Source organism: Colletotrichum tamarilloi, assembly GCF_030869305.1.
Source record: "Colletotrichum tamarilloi strain Tom-12 chromosome Unknown Scaffold_44.1, whole genome shotgun sequence".
Taxonomy (NCBI): domain Eukaryota; kingdom Fungi; phylum Ascomycota; class Sordariomycetes; order Glomerellales; family Glomerellaceae; genus Colletotrichum; species Colletotrichum tamarilloi.
The window spans coordinates 50,149-68,544 of NW_026849427.1; the positions used below are offsets into that span (position 1 = coordinate 50,149).

Sequence of the window (18,396 nt, forward strand, 5' to 3'; positions counted from 1 at the left end):
AACGAGTGCCCGATTTCCAAGTTTCTCTCAGTGCCAGGAAAATTGGATCTCGTGGCCCCTGACTCGGATGTCTGCGGCCTGGAGCAGGGCGAGAGCGTCGGCGGCGGTGGTCTTGTGGAAGTAGACGACAAACACGTAGCCCTCGCCCGTCTCGCTGGCGGCCATTGTGCTCGAGAGGCGTGTCGTGGCCGTGTTGACGTGGGTTGAGAAGAGGTGCTTTTCTTGCGGCGTCATGGACGGCGGGAACCCAGATGCGCGGATGCCCATGAAATTTGACGACGCTCGGGGTCGGAGGGGTCCACTCGGGGAACCCATGGTGGCGATCGCTGGAGAAGCCGTGGTGAAGGTTTTGGGGGTTATTTGGGGGAGACCGGTGTTGCTGTTGATCGACGATGTTATTGTCGTCGAATCGGGTGTTGTCCAGTTGCTGTTGCTGTAGTTGTTGTTCTTCTTCTTCGAGCTGTTGGCGAGAGAAGATGTTTGTCGTGACTGTTGCTGATGTTGTCGTCGTTTACTTTCGGGGAGGTTCGTCGACACCGGGTTACTAATAGTAAAAGTAGATTGTTTCCCGTTTCTGCTGGCCGAGATGTGTAATCAATCTTCCAAAGAATCCTTTCCGGTCTGCTCTGGCTAGCAGGCAAAGTCCCCTTAAAAATCTATGGCGTCGACACTGGAGACGGAATGACGGAAGTTTCTTTGTCTGGAAGTGTAAATACCGAGGGAACCGTCTAGAGGATGTGGAGGGGTTTCTGGATTTGGTTGTAGCGGTGGTGATTGTGGTGGTAGCGGTGGTGACGAAACTGCAAAGAGGAGAGTCAAGATTGGATGGGATAAGGAGAGGAAGCAACGCAGTCAACAGGAATGTTCCAGACAAGCAGATGCACAGCAAAGGGTTATCGAGGGCAGAAAAAGAGAGCAAAAAAGCAGTGGTTGTGGAGGGGGACTTGAAAGGGTCTTTATCATCTCACGCCTCACGGCATCCACGGGAGGGGGAAGGGGTCTGGAAGGGGGCAGCGAACAAATAACATGGCCTTGCCATGGTCGCCTGGTACTGTAGTTACACAGCAGCAGCATCCCATCCCATCGCCCATTGCCCATCGAGACCCTCGTCGCCCTTCCTCATCACACATGTGTACTGGGTAAAAGGTACTGCGGATATCTACAAGGACACAGGTACCTTGAGCTGCAAGGTTCTGTGGTAATGTACATATTACTCCATGGCTTTCTACAACTCTGCCTTGTCCGTCTCCCACGGCTCCTCATGGCCTGGGAAGAGAGATTTAGGGAGGGGCGCATGGCTGGACCGAGGGCTGTGGATATCTCACGTCCCTTGACTGTGGGCTCGCCCAAACTGTGGTGCCGCTTTTACTCGCCTTTACTCTGCTGCCAGCTGCCTCTCTCGCTCTCTCTCTCTGCTACAGCAGCAGCAGCTCTACCTTTGGCCAGTGTGTGTCCAGTCCTTTCGCTTGCCGGGGCTGTGGAGTAAGAATGGGCAAGGAACAAAGAGACCCAGCGCCATAAAAGGTACGGATACACGGAGAGGGGCGCGCACCAGTGTACCAGACACTGACCAATGCGCCAGAACGGCTCCAGGGCGGTTCCAGGTTCCAGAATTTGTATGTCGTTCCCCTTCTCTCTGCCCCCCAGTCTCTGCGCAGTGCCCAGACCTGGGTAGTACTCCAGCCAGCACCCAGGCACAGGTAGATGCCACGGAATTCAAGAACTTGCGCCCAGAGGTTGCGCACAATGACTAAGGTTACCTTAGTTGAGGAGGACCCGCGGGGGACCTGTTCGCTGAAGTCCGTTGCGTCCACTGTCTGGAAGGACGAGTGCCATCGCGGCATCATCCAGGGGCACTGGGGTTTGGGCCAGGCTCTCCTTTCTTTGCTCTCCAAAGTGTTTGAGAGCTTTCTTTCTCTGGTTTTGGCTCTGACCTTCTGATCCATTGAGACCCCTTCTGCTCTACTATGGTGTATCCGTAAACTATGCTTCTCTTCCTCCCAGCGTGGAGAGCGCATTTTTGCTTTGCCCATCCATTTCCCGTCAGCCAGGGCTGTCCAGGGCCTCAAGGATGCCGCCACTATTAATAGGATTCTAGAACAAATTGACAGTGTTTCAGAAACACGAGCCACTCTATTCTCGTACGAATTCACTTCACCACCAGCAATCAAATCTTTTGATGACCTCTCTTTTTGCGCGAGTGTACGGATACATGGCGGTGATTATATGGTTCAATGTTGAACAATATGTTTGAAAGATGCACACAATGTGGTATACAAGTCTGGATATTGGGTATTTTGACTCAAGTTTGAGGGGCTCGTTTAACCAGTTAGCCGAACTTTTGCGGCCCCTCCAAGGCTGCATTTCCCGTCATTTTGAGTTGGCCCTTGAGCATGCCGTCTGGAACCTTGGGCAGAAACGGCCCCCAAGTTGCCTCTATTTCGGCTCCCTTTGTCTTCCATTCAGCCCTTTTGGCACTGTCGGCCGCGGGATGCGTTTTGAAGGTATTCGCCTTGGCCATGAATATGTTCCAATTGTTTTGCAGCTTCGGGAAGTCGGAACGGTTGTTGACCAAGAAACACATTATCTCGGTACTGCTGATGTGGTCTTTCGAAGCCAGCATCCTTCACATGTCCACAGTAAGGCATCTATCTACACATGAGATTATGAGGGAGAAATGGCACCGGAAGGAAAAAATCCTGCAGACTGTCATTTCAACTCAGCGCCTCCGATTGGACACACTCGATCGAAATGCCTCGTCGCTAATACGAGATGTCCCGGCGATCATTGCCCTTCACTTTACTAACCGGTGACTTATTACTGCAGCAGCGCAGACTGGCAGCAAGCCATAATCAAAGAGGCCACTCGCGCGCCGTTCCAACCCCTCGTATAAGCTCATTCTCGAGTGGATCTGCGCGACTCCATTCGCAGAAAAACCGCCTATTCCTGAAAGAAGGCCATTCCCGTTCTCAAATGCTCATGTACATTACATGCGTTGATGCCCATATGCGAAGCTACACTCTAATTTCGATGCTTCCTTCATGGCTGCTCTCTGCTCCTCCCCAAGGCCGACCTGTAATATCAGCACCCTACTATCAGCCAGGCTTATAATGTATTTCCGTTCTGTTTCGGCATCCCTCCCTTCTATCTGGGACTGACATCTGACGAGACCAAGAGAGGCTGAACTCGCCGACGCCGTTGAAGCTGCGGTCATAAGATCAAGGGGACTGTACATATAGCCACGCGGGCCACGGGTTGGGCACAGCGCAGATCAGTGCAGTCCGTCCTTCTCCATTCTCCATTTCTCCAGTGAGCGATTTTTACCAAGCGGCCATGGAAGCGTTTTGGCGAGGCGGCAAACCAATCTACGGACAGGAGCAAACTGTGGGCATGCTCCGGCCCGAAGTGGGAAATCGTTGCCCGAATGGAAAGGTCTCCCGAACTTCAGATCAACGGCTTCTGGCCTGATCACACGTGTCGTCTTGCTCATCACTTGTCTCGAAACTGGAGAGCCGTTATTTGCAAGGCGGCACCGGGGAAGCTATCTCACGGCTATCAACGTTAGTGCGGCTGCCTTCTTGTCACTCTATTCCTGGATGCCCCCTTTGTGCAGTGTTGTACAACTTGACTTTTGACAGTTCCACCGCAGGAAGGGGGGGGGGGGGGGAGGAATTGAGAACGGTCTAGGCCTTCGCCGAAAACGCGAAGCCGACAATGCCAACATAGGACAAACCGACTCGTGCAAGTCGCATCACCATCTACAGCACAGCCTGGAGCTGGCCTGTTGCTGCTGCGCGCGCAGGAAAGCATATAGAGCGCGCATAATCCGCGGCGGCTGAATGGGGGGTCCTGGGTTCAATCACGATCAATGTAACCTTGTAAGCGAGCTAGACGCCGCCGCCGAGGGGACTGGGCTCTTGGTGTCGCAATGTCGACATCGTGCATCGTGCATCACGCGCATCCCGTTGGTGTACCGTGTGGCCCTTGAGCCTGGTCGCTTGAATTGCAGTTTCGAACAGGTGGCACGAAGGAGGAAGAGGAGATTGAGGCACAGATCAGGAGGTGAGCTTGACAGAGAGAAGAGAGAGTAGCGAGGGGTTCCACGATCCACGATAGCTCAGAATAGGAGATTTTCGGTTTCAAGTTGAGTGTAGGTGGTGGCACGACGGCGGCGGCCGGGGGTAGCTGGCCCTGGGATCCTTTGACGATTTGCTCGCCTCTTTTCTCGCCTCGCCGACCCGGACCCAGCTCCGGACCCTTTCCCCGTGCGTCCCTAGGTAGGTAGCTGGTATAACTGCTCATGTATCCAGGTCAAAGGTACTCTGAACTTTGGGAACTCCGTACTTGATGATATGGAGGAGGCCTGTTCGAGTTCCATATGGGTGACAGACGGATTCTCGCGATGGAACCTGGCCACTGCAAGCTAAGCAAGCGAGCCGAAGCTTATTGCACTCCAACCTCGCCCGTCAAATTGAGTGTATTTCCCACAAACGTTGCGTGATGTGATGTGCACAACTGCCGGAGCTCTGTTCCGTCACCATAGTTATGGATCAGGATAACTTCGATGGAGACCCAGCTGGCCCGGCCCTCAGGTTCAGGTGTCTGTGCCGGATCGAGACAGACTGACTGGACGCGTAACGGTAACGCACATGGCAGTGTGAGAAAGGAAAAAGTTCCTACAAAATCCTTGAGATGGGATTCTTGTGAATGCTACCCTACAGGCAAGAGTAAGGTACCTTGGCAGAGTGCCTGAGCTTAAGTCACTATGTACGCGACAGCTATTTTGGCATGTGTTTGCCAGACGGGAAGATAAACTTGTCCGCGTCAATGTGACACCTCCTTTCAGGGTCCTCTTTGTCTCGAAACCCGCGGTTTTGATTTCCCATTGACGAGTCCACACGGGCTTACGTGCCCTCGCTCATGCTAAACCAACTGTCCAAGCAGCGCAACGCGAACAAGAACCGTCCCACCCCCACGCGAACCCGACGAGACGTTCCTTTGCACGTTCCTGCGCATCTTCAAAGGATGTTTTCTCGTTTTCTCTTCGCTGTTGCGCAGCCGTCCACATTGTGGCATTGCAGCTTGCGCAGTCCTAGGCCGCCGACAACACCACCACACCCCTTCCCGCTTGGCACACTGTCACACTGACTCCGCCTCCGAGGATCTCGCGGTTTGGCCGTTGGCCCGTTGCCGTTGCTGTCTCCAGCCCCCGTGCAACCCGGTCGATCCTCTGCCTTACCAGAATACGTGATCAACCGAGGAGGAACCCGGGTCCCGCAGAAGGCTTCCAGGAGTTGAGGCATTACTAAACACCAAGACCTGCGAATATTTTACGCTCGTCCGTTCCGCGTCACGCTACTGGTGATCCTCTGCCCTGGCAGAAACACTCTGACGCGCAACACAGATCGTACGCAAAACCCACGAGGTATGAACAGTCACAAGTCATCCACGACGCGTGTCTTGTCTTGTTACCCGTTGACACATCTTTTTTTCCACTTTCCACATGTTCCTTCATATCCTTAGTTGCAACAAATGTCCTTAGCTGCGGTTGCGACGTTGGATGCCTAGCGTGACTAACATTTATGGTGCTGCGCCTTGGCTGGACTTGCCGTGCAGGCTCGTGTATGAAGACATGGTGACCCTTGCTTGAGGGTCCCTGGGCGTCGGGCGCAAAAAACAACTACGGATACGGAAAACAGTTCATCGCACAATGAAGCCCAAAGGTCCAATCTCTTTCTGGAAGGCCACTAATACGGCACCTCCGAGGCTGATTGAAATTGCTGCCCGCGGCAAGCAGATTTGGCGCCGCTGGGCGTGTTGTGCGAACAGACCACGAAACAAAAAAGCCAAGAAGGAAGTCTGGGATATCTCCTTTCGCTCGCAAGAAAAGTTTCCGAGAGACGTGGCTTTTTGGTTACTATCGAGTCGGCCCGAAAGAAGAAGCTCTTCGTCGAATACCTCGCCCAAAGGATGGATTGATCTGGGAATGAGATGTGACGGATACGGACATCAACGAAGAAATGCGTATTTTAGAGTGCGATTAGCTATTCAAGGGTAATTATTCCGGTGCTGGGATGTTGACTCAATGACGCGGATCCAGCCAACGCTTCTAGAGATACACATGCGCCTGCTGCGTCTCGACGCTGCTGACTGGTCTGCAATTCACGAGACTTTCTGCAGCAGCCACTGGTTTCCGCATATCGCATGCCCCGATTCGTAGAGGCCTCCAGACTTGTGATGCTTCTGGTTGGGCCACTCGAAGGTCGGCGGGATCTAACCCTGGATACGAACCTCCACAGTCATTGCTGAACTTATTACATGGTCTTTTCACTCTGGTACAAATGCTGTTGGCAAGAGGCTGTTTGGGCCGTTCTAGAACACCATTGGTAGTGAGTGACCAGGTTGCCGTGATGGTGGGTGATATCGCTGAAAAGCCTTTGTCCTTTCATCTCTTGGGTGTAGCGGATATCGAACGACATTGTACCGGCTAATTCCACTCGATACACACCTTGTTGACAAAGTACCACCAAATAAACGCGGGTACCGAGGACATATGGCCCGATACTTGAATCCCTAGGTGTCACACGGTGACGTATAAGTACCCCAGACAAGCAGGAGTAGTCATTCCGGATTCGATGATGAAGCAGGAGGCGTTGTTGGCGTATGCAGTCGATAAGATCCTGTCTACCCATTCGATGTCCCGGAACAAGCAGGCAGAAGAGCGGTCTGGAATTCCGAGAGGGATAATGTGACTGGATGAACGAAGCAGGCTTTCTTATATTACGCCCGAAATCTGTCTAGTGAATAGCACAAGGTCAAAAAATCTCGGTAGTAATATCCCGAGTTGTTTGATATTCTAAATTTGGCCTTAGACTTTGAGTCATTACAGCGGATTGTAAGGGTCAGGATGTTGAAGGTGTTTATTGCCTACCAACAGTGAATTTGAAGCCATGATCTTAACTTTCAGCTACCCATATCTATTCAGCTAATTTCGTCACAGTATTTGGTCGAGGAGGCCACGGCATATACGATACATCGACCACGTGATAATATGATGGTTCATCTAAGTGTCTTGACAGCAATAACATGTAATAACCTATAATTCCCAACCAAACTTTAACTCACCCATAGTTTCTTATATCTTACGCTTTCAGCATCTACGTAGGTGAAATAACAGCAAGAAAGTAGCGCACAAGACGCTCTAAAGATTCATAACCACTTTTGTAAGGCACGGACTATCTCCAAGCAAAAATAGAGAGACCGGCGAAAAGATGAGATTCAGAGATTGAATTAATTTGCATACGGCATCGTATCATGTGAACAGAACTTTTTCTGGAGGAGGCTTTCAACGGTCCCCTTGACCTCTCATAATCTAATCTACGAATATAGTATAAAGATCTGAGAATCATATCTCACTAACTCAAATTCCGAAGATAATAAGTGTTATGTTAGTATGAAGGTGTTTTGCCCTGACTTTGCTTGGGGTTTCAAAGTTTCGATGACCGCCTTATAAGTTGTAGGAATAATCTCATGAGCCCTCATTTCTCAAAACAATCTACCATCAGTATGAATGATGGATCTGATCCTCTGATTCTTGACCTCCACGGGAGTCTGACTGTCCGGCACTATGAGTCCTCCGCCACAAATTCATTTGTTAAAGAGAGACTCCGGATTCATGTTCTATAAGCTTTTTGGAACTTTCTTCAAGTTTGTCTGTAACTTGAGTGGACCAAAAGCCTATCAGTCGCTGAAGAGGCATCGCCCGACTCTCTCTGCCGCCGTTCTAGACTCCATCGTCAGTCGTGGCCCACCGAGCCAGCCCAACCCTGAGGGTCCTTAGCAGCACTCTTCATCCCAGCAGTCAAGCCTTGTTGGCTAAGTGGTATAGCGTCTCACTAGTATTAGTGACATGAGAAGATCGGCGGTTCGATTCCGCCACGAGGCAATGCGTAGCTCACACAACTGAGTGACACCTTTTGTTTTTGGATCTCATCGATCAGCTCCCGAATGAGGGCGATTCGCGACGCGTCTACAGCTGAGCGCATTGCAGCTATTGGTATAATGATGCTGAAGAGCACAAGTTGCACAATCAGCGAGTGATTATAGCTGTATTGGCGCCGGAATTGCGTCCACAAGACATATGTAGCTTGTTTGATACGCATTTTTGATAACAAGCGCACTTCGCAGAGAGTTGCCGGCGTTGGAGGAGTGGAGACAGCACGAGTAAAGGACCGGCATCGGCCGTCATCTTACTGTCGGAGTCTCTTGCCGTAACCACCTCCAAAAGTAGGCTTTACGTAAGGAACTTTGTGTATCCAAAGTGCCAAAGTAGCGGGGTTCTCCCGGTTGATGGTATCGGGATGCCATAAGCACCATGATATAAGAACTTCAGTCGTCTTCCGTTCATAGTGTACAAGCTATTCGCGTTCCTTCTTTACTCAAAGCGTTACTCTGCCAAGTTCCCCCCTCTCCTTCACTCGACCGAATCGCCAACAGAAGTGACAAAATGTCAGCCGCCGACATGGATCCCGCGCAGCGTCTCAAAGATCGGAAGCCGATCCCGAAGCCCGTTCCGGCTTATCTCCCGACCGCCGGCTCGGTGCTCACAGTCGACAAGGAGCTGTACGGATCCGCACAGCAGGCAAAGAGAGTGTTAATTGAGGAGTTCACGCTGCCAATTCGGTCAGGGAGAGCATGGAAAGCACCCGCCGGTTCAATTGTGAGGATCAGCACACCGGAGGGTCCTCAAGTCGGTACGTCGCGAAGATGAAAGATAAAGACTCCTCTTCTCAGAATGAGGGGTGCTCATTCCGACCACAGGTGACTTGAACATTTGGAACGCCCACAACCCCCGCGAACGCTTCTGGGCGAGTCGCACCAAGCAGCTCCACGCCAGCCATGTTTCGACGGGCGATCGCCTCTGGTCCAACTTGCCTTACATGCGCCCGCTAGCCACCATCATCAAGGACTCTCTGGACTGGTACGGCGAGGATGAGCACGGCGGGCGTGTGCACGATCTCCTCGGCACGCGCTGCGATCCGTACATCAACACCGTTCTCAGCGGTGGCAACTACAACTTCCAGTGTCATTCCAACTTGACGCGCGCGGTGCTGCCGTACGGGCTGAACGAGCAGGATGTCCATGACGTGATTAACATTTTCCAAGTAACTGGCTTGGATGAGCAGGGGCGGTACTTTATGAACCCCTGCCCTGCGCAACCTGGTGATCACCTTGAGTTTTTGGCTGAGCAGGATCTTTTGATGGCTTTGAGTAGGTGTTACCCCTTTTCCTTGTGAGCGTGTTTGCGCTGCGACTACATTGGATCCAACAGCCTGGATTGGTGAAAGCTGTTAAACAGCTGTGAGCACATGACTGACTGATATCGTAGGCACCTGCCCTGGTGGCGATCTCTCGCTTTGGGGCTTCGGCGAGGACAGCGAGGAGGAGATGATCAAGTGCTGTCGCCCACTCAAGGTCGAGGTATTCCGTCTTGAGGACGAGAGTCTCTTGCAGCGTGGTGGCTGGAAGCCGGCCGAGGTTTCCAAATACAGCGGGCGTCACGGGATGAGCATTCCTCTGGGGGAAGTTCGCAAGTGATTTTGATAAAACGAGAGGGCTGTAGATGATGTTTTTAGAGGAGTACAAAGGCTGGAAGGGATAAGAGGTGATGACTGGAGTTAGGCGTGTAGATGAAGTGGGATGAGATCACTAGACATGAACCAGAACATGCATCAACATCGATGCCTCACATCAGGGTGAATCATTAGATGTAATTTCCAAGTGGCCTATGATCTTTCCGGTCCCTTGCGCCTCCCAATGCCAAAGTACGGTCTATCCCGCTGAATTGGCAGCACCGCCGGCAGCAACCCCAAGTGATACGGATTATTCGCATCGACCCCAAACATGACCGACGCCGAACTCCTCTTCTGCATCGTCACCTCATCAGCAGCACAGCTTCCATGCAATTCCTGGTCCCACCACGGTCCTCTAACGGCATTCGCAATAGCCAAGAACGTCGCTGCTCTGAACGGCAGACCGCGCGACTTGCTCCTCCATATATCCAGACAACTGACAAGGAAGACGACGCTCAGCATCGCCAGCACGATCCACAGCACCACTGTCCGCATGATGTACACATCCTCCTTGACCCTCGCCACTGCAGGCACTCTGGCGGTGCCAAAGTACCCTGCCGTCGAGATGGCGGCGATGGACTGTGCAATGTTGCCGAAGAAGTGGCCCCAGTCTGCTGATGTGGGGATCGCGTAGAGAGTATCGATCGTTTTGTCAACGATTTGGAGCTGCTCGCGGAAGATCCACCAGGGAATGGCAGTCATGTAGTCCTTCAGTACGTTTAATGCCGCCTTATCGATGGCTGTGGTGTTCGATCCTGGGTTGCCCACGCAATCCGTCATCAAGGTGCCGTTGAACGTGCAGGCGCCGACTTCCCATGAGAATTCGGGAGTGCACTTGGTGCGGGAGATCCAGTGACCCTCGGCGGTCTGTGTAAGGCTGCTATCATTGGTGCGAGTCTCGGCTTTGAGGGATGAGGAGGGGCCTGCGGATATGAAGTATGTGGTGCCACCGATAGGAACATTGTTGATGGAGTTGTTGGCTGCGCTGTTCCAGAGACGCAGGCTCTGTGATTCCTGTTTTCGGGGGGTGAGATCGATCGTCTGGTTGGTGGAATCGGGAAGGGTAAAGGTGTATGAAGCGTTGACGCCGTTGACGGAGGTGGTGAATGGTATTTCGGTCGCTGCTTCGCAGTTGGCGTCCCAGTGATACAGAATAAGGCCGTGGTAGGTCGTGTTAACGTTGAAGGTTAGATTGTGCGTCGGAATGGGGCCAATGACGCCCGAGAAGACGTCGACGAGGGCACTTTGGCTGACGATGTTCCCAACAAAGGTGTAGACGGTTCGCGAAAGGAAGTTGTCGTTGTCATCAAGAGTCTGCTTGAAGGCTCCCTGCCCGTCCCAACCCATCGCGTTGGCCAATCTCGTAACGGAGGAGTCGTTTGAGGGAAGAATGGGCATTCCGACGACGTCAACTCCGGTGATGTTTTCGTAATAAGCTCCAGTCGTGAGCATAAGAGTGCCGACGGGAACGATCGAGGTGCGAATGACGATGAGCGCGGCCTGCATGACGGCGTACCACCACGAGTATTTCCCCAGTATCCGCAGCGTCCAAGCACTCGAGTCGTCTCCTATCTTGTCCAAGTCCGCCAAGAGAACCGGCCGCTGCGCCGTGAGAGCGAAGAGTCGAAGGTGTCGGAAGTCGTGCATGATCCATTGGACCAACATGCCCGCCGGGGCAAGTAGTGCTGAGAGGGCGATACCAGAGTAAAGCTGATCGACCTTCAAGGAGTCTGGCGTGCGAAAGACGCGTTGCATGTAGTAGTCTCTGTCGACCGCGGGTCCCTGATACGACCAGACAACCGCCGCCACCGCAGCAAGAAGGTATACCAAGATGCAAGAGATGTAAATCTTGAGGAACTTGAAGTCTTGGAACCTAAACATGCGTTCGGCCGTGGTCCCGCCATAGTGTAGCTGTCCGTCCGACGGCAAAGACCCACTCTGCGGCATGTTCTTTTCGGCAGAGGCCCGGTCCTCATCGGACACATCCCGTTGGAGGGAGCTGTACTCAATTTTCGAAGCCATGGCAAAAGAAACGACCGTATTCCTACCCGAATTTCCTGAACCTTGAGAAACGTGAGCACGCGAGCAGGAGATGAACAGAGATTTTAAGAGATAGCTTTTCCGCCACATGTTCCTACACGGACACGGACACGGAGCAGACACACCCTTGCTTCCAAGGTCTGTGAATCTACTGCATGTCAGCCTCTAATTTTGTAGCCTGACGATCCTTCGACGACCCGCCCGGGTGGGATCAACGTTGGGCTGAAGGTCTAGCCCATCTTATGCAGCCGCCAGAATAGAGCCAGCCCTTAATTGGACAGTCCTTGCCCTGGAGTGAGAACAAGCATAACTAGGTACCCGCGCCGAGGGTGGCATCTGAATCCAGCTACCGAGCGCTGCGTGCGCCAAGACCGGCTTACTGTCAGCCACTGTTTGGAGACTTATTGAGGCCGACCAGAGGGATGAGGAATCATGCGTGCACTGCGGACAAATAGGTAAAGTCTGAATTGCATGTCAGAGGGCAGAAAGGCGACCTGGATTGAGGGTATCTTACCCACGTTATTTTGAGGCTCTGCTGATTCTGCCATCTGCAACACTACCATTGCCATCTCTAATTTAGAAGGAGCTCAACTCATTCCGGCCGTTCAGCCCGTTCTTCATTATCTTAACCCTCTGCCTCAACCCCGAATCACCTTTGGATATTGCTTCCCAAATCATCTTCTCAACTGCATTGTCATCTTTCGATGTAGCTTCCTGAATCAGACCTTCCGTCTCCAATGACACAATCTGGCTTAGTGACATCCACACATTTCCCAAGCTGCTGCAGGTAGTCAACTTGAGAAACAGAATAGAGGCAGCTGCAACGAGGCCTAGGTGTAACACGATGATAGCAACGACGATACCAAACCCAACCCACCGGACGGGAATCAGTTTTTCCTCTGTCATGGCGTACGTCGCTGGCCAAGCATTCCGGAAGTAAGGCAAGGTATCGTAGTAAGACATTTGCTGAGTGACTGTGAGGATAGCCTGTAGTGCCTCTGGTACGCTCAAGCTCGTCCTGAGCACGTCTTGAAAGAGCGCAGAATGTGCGTAATGAACGGCACGGGAGGAATATCCACCCGTCCGTAGCATCCCACAGGGCGATGGGTCGATTAAGGGGTCGTGCAGGCTGCGTGTCATGAAAGGAAGTTGAGAGGTGACTACGTCGAGTGACAGTCTGTGATCCTCACTCTTCCAACTTTTCTTCGGAATAAGTTCGAGTAGTTCCGGGCTAGGGTCTCCGCCGGGAGGTTCTTTGCAGATGCTGGAATACTGGTCCCGAATGACATTCGTGGTGTACTGGGTATTCGGGCTGTCCCAAGCTAGGATCGGTTCGTGGCCATCAACCTTACTGGACATGCTAACATTTTGCACATGGCCCTGCAAGTTTGCGAAGCATGCGGTGACCGAGACACCTACTCTCTTGGCATGTCCTTCCCATGGTATGTCAACACTATTCCACATCCCGTCCGAGGTCGATATCCATTTGTCGGCAGAGGCTTCCCAGCGGCTAGTGCTGCTGTTCAAGTTGCCATGAACCCGGAGACCCTGATGCCACTGAGGCATTGTCCCAGTGCCGTTGAATACAAGGAATATAGAGGTGTAGGTAGTGTTCAGTGCTGAAAAGGGTGAGGGAAGAAATGGCATGGTGTAATTCTTCCCATCCGGCCATGTCCTATTTTCTCCCCGACCCACTGAACAGATCGAAAAGTTGTCAATTTGTGAAGCGAGGGGTTCGCCTTTGGAGTAACCATGAATATCTTCAGCGGGAACCGCACAGTTGAAAGGCCACTTTGGCTCATCTATCTGGTTTTGGCCTCGGTTGATCGGCAGCTGGTCGTAGTCTCCTTGTATGTCAAACTGCCCGAGGACATTGAACTCGCTGTAGGTCTCTAGCCGTGTATCGTTTGAGAAGTCAAAGGCAACCGCAGAAAATGTGACGTTCCGGATGACAGGTCTGACGCAGACCACTCTGAAGTCTACAACAGCGGCGGGCCCTTCATAATTTCGCAGGCGACTACGGCTTGGCTCATTCGCAAAGGGAATGAATGCCCGTAGGATAGTCCCTGTATCTTCGAAAAATTCGGACTGCTGGGCCTCGGTAGGCTGCCTTTGTAGTTCCGCAAACCTTGGATAGACCCAAGGCTTTGACTTCCAGATGCTGGAGCCCTGCATCACTGTTGGGTTTATGACGCTACTGTTTCCGTACAGCATGTTGACGGCTTTTTGCGGTGCAGTCACATTTACCACTGCGAAATCAGACAGCAAGGCGGTCGAGGCCAACTGAGATGCTGCTGTCAGGAGAACTGAAGTTGTGATAGCCATGGTGTAAACGGTCCCAATGCCCCAGGGCATGTCGAAAGGTGTCCAACTGATCAAACTGTACGGCGATGCAGGCATAGCTCTCAGCATAGAGACGAAGGGAGCCGCGCTGAAAGATATCCCTGTCCGTTCTATCATGAGCGAGGCGATCATTGCGGTGAACAAGCTCATCTGGAGCGCCAGACAAACACGCAGCGCAGCGGCCGTCAGAGTGATTGATCTAGACGCCCAGTCGGCGAAAACGATTTGACCCCATAATGTGTTTTGCACAACGACTTCTTTGGCCTGTATTGAAAATTTCCAGAAAAAGCTCATGAAGCCAACAGCTCCGATGATGAAGACAGTGCCAATGCCGAGGATGTAGAGTCCGAAAGTGCCGATCGCTCGCCGTCGGCTGGGCTCTTGCGGTGGGCTCGCTTGACTTAGCAGGGAGCCAGCCTCGTTGATCAATGACGTCGCAGGGAGAACTTTCCAATTCGGTATGTCGTAGTCCAAAGTTACCTTGGTAGCTTGGTGCTTGTCGAATAACGTTGGCGCCCGTGGCTCCTCATGCTCGCGAGATGACCGTTCTTGCACGCATGTAATGGATGTACGGATTGACAACGAATTGACACTGCTAACTTCGGACACATCGTCTGTGCAGGGTGAAGTACTTGGTCTTCCATTCATATTGCAAGATGAATGAGTAACCGAGCGGAGTGCAGTCCCGAGTAAAAACTCGAGGCAGAAAGTTGGGGCAGAAGTGCCATTTAATCATGCTTGGGAACATCGCACGACAGACACTCTCTCAGCCTGACCCTACCACACTTGCTTATGCTGGCATGGCTCAGCCACCGACATACATGCAGTGCAACCCGTATTGATATTTTGACATAGTGGCTGGTATAGCTGCAATGTAACCCATGTTGTTATATTGCAGTAATGAGCTCATGCACCTATCTACTTACTTAAGAAAATTTACCTGTGTAGAGATGTGTCCACATTCCAGGGGTATGGATGCTAGCTTTCAACAAAATCTTCTGACACACGTCCTCTCAAGTTAATTACTTCACAGCTATAGCTATGCAATTGAGAATTGATTTATTTTCGTTCTATAAAGCCTAGAGCCCCGAAAGTAACCAAAGTATTCTCTGCTAATGTGGTTCTTATCCCCTCCCCCCTTTCTGTCCCGGGTAAAGGGCAGGGCGAGGCAACTTCGATCATGTACCAAGCTGGCAGACTGAAACAGTGAGTTCCATCACCAGTAACACCAAAATTCCCTCGAATCAGTCTTAGAAATCACTTTGACACAGAAGGAAGCTTCGTCCTCCCCAGACTCTGGCTTATCGATCCCACACCAGATTTCGCTCATAGCCTTGTGAAAGAAGTCTCTGTCTCTGTATGGAACATGAATGGTGAAGCTTTCGAGGTTTTCAAAGTCCCCTTCGTGAACGGCGTCGGCAAGCCATTCGATGTCCGTGAAGTCCGAGTGGTGCTGGGCCAGGAAGGTTAGGCTTCGAAGTGATCGAGGTAATGTGGTGATGAACGCATTTGGGCCGTCCAAGTCGTTCTGATAATTCAAATCAAAGTCCGCTGGATCCACCGAAAGATGCTCGAGTCTTTGAAACATTATAAAGGTATCGAACCACTCGTGCTCCGCCATTTCGATGTGGCATTGGACGTGAATGTCAATCAGAATATCTGAATGTTACGCCAGCGCCCGTCGGACCCTCATCGGAGAAATGTTCTGCTCATCCGGGAACCAGGAGAAACGCGTACTGTAATAGAATGAATGAAGACCAGGCGGAATTTGGAGAAATTCTCCCTGGTTTGGGAAGTCGCTGTCCACAAAAGGTGCTTCCGAAAGAGACAAACGCTTGAGCCTTTTGAAAGTGTTGAAAGCCTGGACCGGGACGCTTACAAAGCCGCAGCCTTCAAACTCCTTAAGGTTGGGTGCAAGACGAGTGAGCAAGTGAAAGTCTGAGAGATTGATGGTTGTAATTACGTGAGCGTCCAAACGAAGAAAGGTCAAGTTCAGAAGCAAAGCCTCCGGTGTCTCTGAGGGGGGTATCAAGAGATATGGCAAGACCGACCAAGCATCGTCAAAGTGGTTGAAAACTCCAAAGTCTTCGTTCCAGTTCGGGCCACACAGCCCAGTGATCATGACTTGAGATACACCTCGAAGCTGATGGAAAAGCAGCGAAGATAATACATTGTTGTATGACCATGGACAATTTGTGTTGCCCTGTAGTGCGCGGCTGAGGCTTGTCTGACCAATTTCGCGAGCCAGATGATCGAGTTTCTGGACATCGTCCATAGTTCGCTCCAGATGGCAAGACAAAGCTTTTTCAAAGTGTAACTGAACTTTATTCACCTTGGAGCGGAGGTCCTTGCGATGATAGAGAACCTTGATCAACGACAAGATGTCGAGGCCGGCTGGGTCCCGGACGGCGAGATAGATCTTGCGATAGAGAAGAGGTTGCGTTGCATATTGGAATGACTTAGAAACCCTAGAAAGAATCGCGAGCGTCTTCTGGTCGGCTTTCCAGTCCTTCTTCACACTCAGTGGGGTGTCATCTTGGAAGCATGCGGCAATTTCACCCAGCATCTCGGGAGGAAGGCTCGATATCGATGCCATGATGGACGAGTGACACAGTGCGATGATTGCACGGCCGGGAGGATTTGAAAGAACAAGGTCGACGGCTGGCTTGATACTATGAACTCGTCAGTTTTCAATATTCTCTAAGTAGAGTGGGAGTTTTCTACCTCTCCCTACCTTAGCTGAGGGGTAGGCAACAGGAGGGCGGTGGATGATGCTTGGATTTATCTTGCTGCTGCGGGACAATCCTCTGTCGGCGATGCGCGAGGGTCCTGCTCTGTGGTGTTTGACGAAGGGTCAAAACAAGATGGTGATGGTGAAAAGAAAAGATCTCTTTTGTAATGGGTCAGGAAGAAGTAGGGAAGGGAAGGGGAGGAAGAGAATAGAATCGACGGGAAGGAAGTCGAAAATAAATCTTGTGTGGAAGGAGCAAGAAGTGGAAGGTACCTCCCAAATTTTACTTCCATATCTTCTTCCCCAAGCTCGTCTTTCCCCGAAGGCAGGAAGGAACGAACTGTGACCTCGTGCCGAAACAGATTCCCTCAAGAATTGGATTCATTTGAATTCTGGAAGAAGTTCCTCCTATTCGACCAGATACAGTCGATATTTGATGATGGCAGTCTCTGGTTTCTTGGCATCACGAGAGCTCACAACTCTTTACCTTCACTTCACTACTTTAAGGTGGACCGTGTTGGACGCAAAGGAATGCTATGGTTGTACAGAACGCTCCTTGGAACTTGTCATGTTGGTGCTGCCTAGTACTACAGCATTACAATATCAAAATGATATCAAGCACAAGACCAGCAAGGCGTAGGCAGCTTCGATTTATGTCAGGTTTCGTGATTAGCTCTCACCTGATGGGGCTGCTATACTTTAACGGAGCATTCGATACTCAATTTTGTTCTGAACTACGAAGTTTAGGGGAGAAATCAGACCCAAACCAGATCATTCCAAATCACAATGTCTACATTACATAGCCCGATATCTGGTGTTGAGGTTCCAGCCACGCTGAAGCAGTGAAACAATGTACCGACCACCTCGCTGAAGACGGTTCTTGACCCTCTGCGCAAACTCCCAGTGAAGCTTCTTGATACGGCATCTACCTCGTACTCTACCTTGACGCTTCTGGGAGCGTCGGTTCTTCTGCCTGTACAAGTAAGCATTCATCTTCTTCCTTCGCTGGTAAAGCGTCTGCCGGAGCAACTGGCATAGCTCAGTACCGGGGGTGAGTAACCTGCGGAGAAAGTCTCTATCCATGATAGCCTTCTGTCTAGATATACGCTTGTGGATTCTAGCTTGCTCGAGGTGCAGGTCGATAATGTAGTCATCGTCTTCGAAGCCTGAGCCGGTCTTGGATGCGGTGGGAGTTCTGGGCGGAGTTGTTAGTTCATCGGAGCGACGCTGGAAGGTGCGCACTTGGTCTTGGCTATTGAAACGAACGCGCTTCTTTTCGACTCGATAGAACGACCCTCTTGAGTTCTTGAAGCAGCTTTGGAGAGTTGGCGTTGATTGCGACATGTTGGATGGGATGCTTGGAGGACTATGAGGTTTAAGGCTTAGACAACCGGGCACTCGGCCTTATGTAGTCGTAGACAAGCTGGAGTAGTTGGTCTCAGACTAAAGAACTGTAGAAGGCAGCTCCAGGACAGACAAGGAGATACATGACATGTCGATTACATGGCTCAATTCGAACAAGGGCTAAGAGTACTGCACACAATTCAAACGATCTGTGAAAGAACAACCTTGGCCGTGACTTCGAAGCCTGGCTTTGTCTCCTACTTAGACCCTGAAGTAGACCCCATCACCAATCTGGAAACAATAATT

At 51.5% G+C, this 18,396-nt stretch overlaps 9 protein-coding genes across 9 annotated transcripts; 2 read left to right on the forward strand and 7 right to left on the reverse strand.

Moving 5' to 3' along the window:
* Nucleotides 1-27: 27 nt before the first annotated feature.
* On the reverse strand, nt 28-1,847 carry CTAM01_10064 (uncharacterized protein; the record flags this gene model as incomplete). The annotated part of the gene is made up of 3 exons (XM_060526080.1): nt 28-460; nt 1,230-1,266; nt 1,553-1,847. 3 exons carry the CDS (start codon nt 1,845-1,847, stop codon nt 28-30), a joined length of 765 nt encoding a protein of 254 aa, XP_060379215.1.
* Nucleotides 1,848-2,329: 482 nt separating this feature from the next.
* On the reverse strand, nt 2,330-2,584 carry CTAM01_10065 (uncharacterized protein; the record flags this gene model as incomplete). The annotated part of the gene is made up of 1 exon (XM_060526081.1): nt 2,330-2,584. The coding sequence occupies one exon, from the start codon at nt 2,582-2,584 to the stop codon at nt 2,330-2,332; it is 255 nt and encodes an 84-aa protein (XP_060379216.1).
* Nucleotides 2,585-6,341: 3,757 nt separating this feature from the next.
* CTAM01_10066 (uncharacterized protein) lies at nt 6,342-6,491 on the forward strand (the record flags this gene model as incomplete). Its single annotated transcript, XM_060526082.1, has 1 exon — nt 6,342-6,491. The coding sequence occupies one exon, from the start codon at nt 6,342-6,344 to the stop codon at nt 6,489-6,491; it is 150 nt and encodes a 49-aa protein (XP_060379217.1).
* Nucleotides 6,492-8,506: 2,015 nt separating this feature from the next.
* CTAM01_10067 (uncharacterized protein) lies at nt 8,507-9,597 on the forward strand (the record flags this gene model as incomplete). Its single annotated transcript, XM_060526083.1, has 3 exons — nt 8,507-8,753; nt 8,821-9,270; nt 9,389-9,597. The coding sequence occupies 3 exons, from the start codon at nt 8,507-8,509 to the stop codon at nt 9,595-9,597; spliced, it is 906 nt and encodes a 301-aa protein (XP_060379218.1).
* Nucleotides 9,598-9,785: 188 nt separating this feature from the next.
* On the reverse strand, nt 9,786-11,654 carry CTAM01_10068 (uncharacterized protein; the record flags this gene model as incomplete). The annotated part of the gene is made up of 1 exon (XM_060526084.1): nt 9,786-11,654. The coding sequence occupies one exon, from the start codon at nt 11,652-11,654 to the stop codon at nt 9,786-9,788; it is 1,869 nt and encodes a 622-aa protein (XP_060379219.1).
* A 594-nt stretch (nt 11,655-12,248) lies between these two features.
* CTAM01_10069 (uncharacterized protein) lies at nt 12,249-14,663 on the reverse strand (the record flags this gene model as incomplete). Its single annotated transcript, XM_060526085.1, has 1 exon — nt 12,249-14,663. The coding sequence occupies one exon, from the start codon at nt 14,661-14,663 to the stop codon at nt 12,249-12,251; it is 2,415 nt and encodes an 804-aa protein (XP_060379220.1).
* A 568-nt stretch (nt 14,664-15,231) lies between these two features.
* On the reverse strand, nt 15,232-15,636 carry CTAM01_10070 (uncharacterized protein; the record flags this gene model as incomplete). The annotated part of the gene is made up of 1 exon (XM_060526086.1): nt 15,232-15,636. One exon carries the CDS (start codon nt 15,634-15,636, stop codon nt 15,232-15,234), a length of 405 nt encoding a protein of 134 aa, XP_060379221.1.
* A 45-nt stretch (nt 15,637-15,681) lies between these two features.
* On the reverse strand, nt 15,682-16,611 carry CTAM01_10071 (uncharacterized protein; the record flags this gene model as incomplete). The annotated part of the gene is made up of 1 exon (XM_060526087.1): nt 15,682-16,611. One exon carries the CDS (start codon nt 16,609-16,611, stop codon nt 15,682-15,684), a length of 930 nt encoding a protein of 309 aa, XP_060379222.1.
* A 930-nt stretch (nt 16,612-17,541) lies between these two features.
* Nucleotides 17,542-18,090, reverse strand: CTAM01_10072 (uncharacterized protein; the record flags this gene model as incomplete). The annotated part of the gene is made up of 1 exon (XM_060526088.1): nt 17,542-18,090. One exon carries the CDS (start codon nt 18,088-18,090, stop codon nt 17,542-17,544), a length of 549 nt encoding a protein of 182 aa, XP_060379223.1.
* Between the last annotated feature and the right edge of the window lie 306 nt (nt 18,091-18,396).